This window comes from Neomonachus schauinslandi, chromosome 7 (genome assembly GCF_002201575.2).
Source record: "Neomonachus schauinslandi chromosome 7, ASM220157v2, whole genome shotgun sequence".
In the NCBI taxonomy this organism is placed as follows: domain Eukaryota; kingdom Metazoa; phylum Chordata; class Mammalia; order Carnivora; family Phocidae; genus Neomonachus; species Neomonachus schauinslandi.
The window spans coordinates 149906046-149913646 of record NC_058409.1 but is presented as its reverse complement, the minus strand read 5'-3'; the positions used below and the strand labels follow the sequence as shown (position 1 = coordinate 149913646).

At 60.5% G+C, this 7601-nt stretch overlaps 1 protein-coding gene across 1 annotated transcript in view; it reads right to left on the bottom strand.

The window, feature by feature from the left end:
* The window catches only part of SLC6A3 (solute carrier family 6 member 3), a 37914-nt gene extending 33565 nt beyond the window's left edge, over positions 1–4349 (bottom strand). The window contains exons 1-2 of the mRNA XM_044917014.1: positions 4026–4349; positions 2594–2725 (exon numbers count right to left, since the gene is read on the bottom strand). Of these exons, the coding sequence (XP_044772949.1) occupies positions 2594–2725; positions 4026–4311 (418 nt within the window). The 5' untranslated portion in view covers positions 4312–4349. The remainder of the gene's footprint in view (positions 1–2593; positions 2726–4025) is intronic.
* Positions 4350–7601: the final 3252 nt, after the last annotated feature.

The following is a 7601-nucleotide window of genomic DNA, read 5'->3' as shown; positions in this document are numbered from 1 at the left end:
ACAGGGAGAGAGATAGGGAGAGACAGACAGAGAGAGATAGGGAGAGACAGGGAGAGACAGAGAGTGATAGAGACAGAGACAGAGAGAGATAGGGAGAGACAGAGAGACAGAGGGAGAAAGACAGGGAGAGACAGAGAGATAGGGAAAGACAGAGGGAGAGATAGGCAGAGACAAAGGGAGAGACACAGAGAGAGGGAGAGACAGAGAGAGAGACAGGGAGAGAGAGAGACAGGGACAGACAGATGGACAGGGAGAGAGAGAGACAGGGAGACAGAGGCCACCCACAGGCGCCACGCAGCCCGGGACATGGCCCCTCAGGGTCACCCGAGGATGGCGCACTTCATCTCAATCCGGACGGTAATACCTCTGGGGGAAAGGCAGTGACCCCCGCGGGCTCCGGGCAGGGGAGCGGCACATGTGAGGCCCGGGGGCCAGCAGGGCGCGCTCCACGCTGGGGCCTGCGCTGTCCCGGGCCCCGCCTCTGCCCTGCCCAAGCACCTTCTCTCAGGTGCCCGCGGCCTGCTATTCCCTGCCGCATTCCTCCATCAGGGGTTCACGGAGGAAGAGGTGAGCATCAGGTACCTCATTTAACCTTCGACTTCTGCGAGTGACCCCGCAAAAGGGACGCCCAGCCCCTGGCACCCAGACACTCATCCGGCCTTGCTCTGAACCTCTCTATGGTTCCATTTTGGGGGGCCCATGAATCATTTACCGAGGGAAAAGCTGCTGACATCTTAGGATTCTGCAAACAGGCCATTAAGAAGGAAAAGCACAGGGCGCCGGGAGGGGCCTCACGCCTGGCCAGTCTCAGCGTTTCCGCTGCTGGGGGGGCCGCCCCCCTGCGGAGCCCCGGCCGCAGCAGCTGTGAGCTGATCAGCTGCCATCTCTGACCATGAACCGCTGACCCATCCTCGCGTGTCCTTGGAGACTACGAGGGCTTCTGATCTCTTCCAAACACACCGACTTTTCAAGGACTTCTGAGGAAATCCCAGGGCTGATCTTGTAGGCACCATTTTCCTAGTGAAGCCAGGTGTGTGGACCAGGCCGCGCCCCTAGCCCCCCCATGAACCCTCCCTGAGCCTTGGGCTCCTGAGACACGGCGTGGGCTGGTGGGCAGGTGCGCCCTGGAGGCCGAACGTGGGGCGTGAGATGGGTCTGGAGCCAGTGCCCCCTGCCCCTGACAAAGGGGCGCTAATTCTCGGTGCCCGGATCTCCAGAATGGGGATTAGGCGGTGTGTGTCCTTCCCGGGGCTCTCACGAGGGCGGAGGGAGGTGACCACCGAAGGGCTGGCCATGGGGCAGGCCTCTCGGCTCAACACGGGGTGTTGCTGTGGCAGCAGCAGACGGGAGGGCTCCGTGAGGAACTAGACAGCTGGCTAGCTGGTGGGTAGCCAGCGAGAGAACAGAGGAGTAGTCTGTATGAGGGACAGACGGCTGCGGGTAGACACAGACAGACAGGTGGTGGATGGATGGACGGACGACAGGCAGATGATAGACGGTTGAGGCACGATACAGACGTGCTGTGACTGATGACAGGTGGTAACAGGCGGTAGATGACCGCTGGTTGACAGGTAGCCGGATGGATCCGGAGATGATAGATAGATGACAGAATGCATCATGGGCTGCTTTATGTCCCTCCAAAACTCATTTGCTGAAGTCCTAAGCCCAGTACTTCTGAGTGCGACCTCATTTGGAAACAGGTCTTCACAGAGGTAGGCAAGTTAAGGTGTGGCTGTCAGGACGTGCCCTAGTCCAGGGTGACAGATGTCCTTAGAGGACAAGGACATCTGGTTACAGAGACATGCAAAGGAAAGTTCTGGAACAGCTCCTCCATCACAGCCCTCAGAGAGAATCAATTTTACCAACACACCTTGATTTTGCATCTCTAGGCTCTAGAAATGTAAGACAACAAATGTCCACGGATTAGACCACCCAGCTGTGGCAGGTCCTGCGGCAGCCATACAGATCATGATAGACGCTCAGGGGGGAGCAGAGGACAGACCGACAGACAGACGGAGGCTTATCTGACCTACCGTTCTAACACCAACACCGCTCGTGACTCACAGGCCCGCCTCACCTGTCAGCAAGGCCACGCGCTTCTGAGTCCTCTGTCAGCTCGGCCTTTTACAGTTGGACCCACATTAAAGTGGGTCTATGCACGTGCGCTTGTATGGGAGGACAGGGACAGAGACGGGGAGACAGAGAGACTGGGAGAGAGAGACAGGGGAAGAGACACAGAGACAGAGACAGACACAGAGACAGGGAGAGACAGAGAGAGATGGAGAGACAGAGACAGAGAGAGATAGAGACAGAGAGACAGAGACAGAGAGAGAGAGACTGACAGAGACAGAGACAGAGAGAGATAGAGACAGAGAGAGACAGAGACAGAGAGAGACAGAGAGACAGAGAGAGAGACAGAGACAGACAGAGACAGACAGAGAGACAGAGAGAGACAGGACATGGACATCGAGGGGCATAGAGACCTATCAGAGCGGGACCAAACGCACACAGCTTGGGTGGGCTTGCTCTGAAAGCCCCAAGCCACCACCACGGTCTGTGCCGCACGTGGTGTGAGGAGGGTCCGGGCCATTACCTTTCAGGATGGGGCAGATCTTCCAGACGCCGGCAGCCCCTTCCCTGTTGAACTGCCCCAGGGCCAGCTCCATGTAGAAAAGTGGCATTCCAGCAATGAGCATGAAGAGCAGGTAGGGGACCAGGAAGGCGCCTGTGGGACAGGACAGCTGGCTCAGCCTGGCCACCTGCTGTCGCTGGAGCCGGCCATCCCACCACTATGTCTCGGGCGCGGCCACCAATGTCTCCTGAAGCTCCCTGCATGGCTGCCCTCCAAAGGGAAGTCCCAGGCTGGGCGGGGGAGCCTCTGACCTCCAGGCCTGGCCCCCTGTCATCAGCGCCCCGACACGTCCCTGCTGAACCCCAACCACCCCTTGTGCCAAGTCATGAATCAACCGCAGAGCACAGAGGGCAGGCCCCTGGCCGCACAGCAGCTTTGCTCCTGGAGTTGCTCTCCCCGCCTGCCCTCCCCGCCATGGCCTCTGTCCCTTCACTTGTCTGTGCAGCGTCTGCCCCTCTTGACCTGTAAATCCTCTGGGATCCGAGGTCTGTGTCTGACCCCACGGGGGTTCTCCCGCCCATTCCCCGCTCCCCGTCTCCAGAGCCCGCGTCGGTCAGGGGCTACGGTGGACAGGCGCCAGCGTCCCTCCAGCGTCCTGCCCGGTCCTCCTGGGGCCGCACCTTGCCCCAGGCACCAAATGCAGGGCCCCATGGCTCTGCCCCCGAGGAGGGGGCCTTTGCCACGGCTCCTTTCCTGGGACGGGGAGGGGGAGGCAGGGAGACCCCGCAGTCCTGTCTTTGTACAACTCACTGCCCCTACTCAGGCCTCGCGTTCTCCCCTCAGAACGTGTGTGCTGGAAGGTCCTCCCCAAGAGGCTCTTCCAAACCCTTCACGTGTGCAGCCTTGAGGGACTAACGGGTCACGGAGGCTGCAGGGAGCGAGCATCAGGAGGACTCATGGAAGTGAGCACCAACCTAACTGGCTCCTCATCTTCAGTTTGTGGGTGACCCTGTCTCTTACTTCCGTTTTCTGCCTCGAGTCCACAGCTGTGTGTGGTTCTAGGGCCGGCCGCGTTCAGGGAGCAGGGCGAGCGCAAGGCCACACTACTCCGAATTCGAGGGCCTCCGTGCACTCTTGTAATACTGTCTGAAGTCCGCCCAAGACACCATTCTGTGTGCGTTTGAGGATTTGCTTTCCAAAGCGAAAGTCATCTTTGGAAACAGAAGGCAGAGCCCTGGTGCCTCCGACCACCAGGGACCACCCAGCTGCAGAGGGCAGATTCACCAGGAGGCCGCCCGACCCTCTCCTTCTTTGGTCTGTGGACACCCCTGCCTCCCAGAATGCGCGGCCTGCTAGGGCGGAGTCAGAAACTGCAGGGCCCGTGAGGAGCAGCAGCGGCCCCACCAGCCCCCCGACCCGCGCAGGGGCATCGTGCAGGCCGGGCAGGACTCACCCCCGCCATTTTTGTAGCACAGGTAAGGAAATCGCCAGACGTTGGCCAGGTCCACCGCAAAGCCGATCACGGACAGGAGGAAGTCGATTTTCTTGCCCCAGGTCTCTCGCTCTTGTGTCTCCACGGGGGTTTGCGTGGGGTTGATGAGGGTAGAGTTTGTGAGCTGCACCCCATTTTGCTCCTTGACCAGGACGAGTTCCACTGCCTTTGGGCCCATGGCGTTGGGCTCCTTAGCTGGGGCCACCACTGAAGACATCAGTACCACTGGGCATTTGCTTTTACTCATGGGCAGACTGGAGCCTCGGAATCCTGTGCTTCTTTGCCCTGGGTCTTCAGCCAGCGTGAAAAATAAACACACACAGAATGCAACGATTTAGTAGCCCGAACCACGGAGGCAAGAACAGAGATCAGGGGCATCTACCATCCTGTCTTTGGGGCAGAATACATTCCAAGCCCCTAGGCTGACACAGCCAAGGTTGAGGACAGCAGGAGACAGGCTAGATCTTGTGGGGCCGGGGGTGGATGGGCCCTGAGAACCTCAGGATAAATACCTGCCTTGCTCCCTCTTTCCCTGGCACCCCCTCCGTGCCAATCAAAGTGCAATGCTGTATAATCTCCAATTTTGCTTTGAATAATAATGCAAAATGTCACCTCCACCCTCACCACATTGCCAGGGACTAATTTCACAATCTTCAAATAGTATCCAAAGTAAGTCTTTTGGGGTGCCTGGGTGACTCAGTTGGCGAAGCGTCTGCCTTCCGCTCAGGTCATGATCTCAGGGTTGTGGGATCGAGTCCCAAGTTGAGTCCGAGTCTGGTTCCCTGCTCAGCAGGGAGTCTGCTTCTGCCTCTCCCTCTGCCCCTACCCCTCACCCACCCCCGCTATGTTCTCTCCCTTTTTTTCTCTCCCTCAAATAAATAAATAAAATTTAAAAAATAAGTAAGTCTTTACAACAGTGCACATGTACTCTTTACACACAGCAGTAAAAGCGGAGAGCAAATTTTTATAACCAAAATCAGCCACAATAATGCAAGTTTAAAGATAAGGATTCCGACAGCTTCTTCCAGGGACCCCCATGCCCGCCTGAAAGAGTCGGGCAGACCAGAGCACTGGCAGGATTTACCTGGGAGCAGACGAGTTTCCGTACTTAGTAACTTTACCAAGGAATTGTTTCCAAGATACTTTCATAAAACCCCGTGTAACCCAATCAAGGAGAACAGAGTTACACATGGACACGGTCAAAAACAGCTTCAAATAGGACTTCTGATATTCAGATCCATCAGCATTGTTTCAACTGTACACACACGCATGCGCACACACACACACCCTGGTTGAAGCAAAAGCATAACCGGATCATTTTCCTCTGTGTCCACATTTGAACAACTCACCATATAAGTGATGTTACCCACTGCTTCTCTGTGGCCCCTTCACCTCCAGTGACAAACCCAGCATTCCTGAGATGTAGGAGAAACGGCCGGCTTTGCAGGGCCTGCAGGTGCAACGGTCCTGCAATGGGGTCCAGCAGAGAGGGCTGGAGCTGTACGGATGGTGAGCCTTTCGCTCTGACAAGGGCCCTTGCAGGTACATCCCGATGCCCTGACAGGGAAGTGCACACTCAGCATTTAGGCTGAGCCAACGCAAGTCCTGAAGCCACAGCCTCAGAGCCCAGGTTTGAGTACAGAAAGCAAAACGTGGCCTCTCAGAAAGCTTTGTTCTCTGCCCAGAATGAGAAACAGAGGTGGCTGATAAACTTGTTCGCCCTGGTCCTTCCCTGCAAACAGCCTGGGCACACAGACCCAGCATCTCCAGGACCCCACCCCATCTTCGCAATCAGACAAACCCCTGAGACATGAAGCCTGGGCTGGGAAGATCCCCCCATGTCTCCACCTCACCCTGTGCTACATCTGGCTTAGCAGGGAGGAATCAGCCACAGAGGCCCGCTCCAACCGCGGAACCGGCACGGTGGGGACTCCAGCGACGACCGCACCTTCCCGCCCAGCCCAGAGAGCGGGGCGGCCGGGGGACCAGGTGCTTCGCCCGCAGGGCCTGGCCAGGGGTCACTCGGGCGCGATCAGTCCCGCACCCCTTCCCGTGCACACACCTCTCGGCCACCGACCTCCTCGAGACCGTGAATGGCATTGTCGGGGCGCGCTGCCCCTGCCAGCGACTTTTGGAGACGCGGTGCCCCCGACGGTGCCCGCCCCAGCTCAGCGCCTCTGGGCCACAGACTTCGGGATCCCCGGAGGGAGTGACGCGCCCCGAGGATGCGCGGGAGAGGCTCACCGTGCTCTGGCTTACCTGCCCGCCCCGGCCTCGTCTCTGCGCTGGGGTCCCGCCGCCCGGTGCCGGCAAAATCTCAGGTTGCCTCCCTTCCCGCTGCGCTGGGCGGTCGCGGCCTCCGGGCTCTTATGGTGTTGCGGGCCCGCCCCGCCCCTCCCGCCGTCGGGGGCGCCCGCCCGCCCCGGCCCCGCCCCCGCACCGCCCCGGGTGGGCGGAGGACCAGCCCCGGCCGCGCCCGCGCCCGCGCCCCCGCCCGGGGACCCGACAGCCTGTCGGAGGCGCTGACCAGCGGCTGGCGGCCGGCGGCCGGCGCAACTCTTCATCCGCCTGGGGTCTCGAGCATCCCAGGGCCTCGCACACGAGGGAGCGGGGACATCTCCGGGGCCCAGGAGTTGTTGCCGGCCGGAGACGGTGGTTTCCCAGCGGAACCAGCCTAGGCGGCCCTGCTATCTCCGCCCGCACCCCCAGGGCTGCCCGCTCCTCTGCGGCGTCTGCCTTGGGGCGCCCGGGAGCCCTGGGCGCTGGGCCACAGAGAAGCCCCGCAGGGGCAGCTGGCTGGGGCGGGAGTGGGGTGGCGGGCGCGCGGGGTACGGCGCTGGGGCGCGCGGGCTGAGCGGGGCCCGCCGATCCCCGCCCTCCCCAGTCCCACTGCTGCGCGGACCCCTCTCCCCAGCCGTCCAGCTGCACCGGCCCCTCCCCCTAGGGCCGCCCTTCCCTTGTCGGCCGCCCTGGGGGCTTCTCCCAGCCCAGTCTAACGCGGAGCAGGGGCGGCCGGTGACGAACCTCAACTCAAACCCGTCCCCGCTGGGGCGACCCCTGTCCCTGCTCTACCTGGCGGGCTCCGGACCCTGTGCCGGGGCCCCTGGGCCCTCAGGCACCTGATGGTCGCCCAGGTCCTTCCGTGGCCCCGTGCGCCGCCCCTCGCTGGGCGCGGTGTCCCGGCGGGATCGCCGGGCTTTGCCTGTAGCGCGCGAGCTATGATTGGAACCACAGAGCTGGAATGATGTGCAGAGGAAAAGGGTTTCTCAGACCAGCCTGGAAAGCCACGGCGGTCGGTACCCACTTCGGGGCCGAACAGACTCAGAATCCTTGCCGAAATGCCGCCCACAAGATTTTACATTCCCGGAGTCCACAGGCCACCAACCAAGGCCCAGGATCCAGAGGTGTGCAGAATGGTGTCAAGGTGAGTGACCGCGCACTGGCTTTGCCCTCCGGGTGCCCCAGTCTCCAGGTGCCCCAGTCTCTAGCTGTTAACCTTCCTGTGTATGCTTTGATTTCCGCCCTGTGCATTTGCGG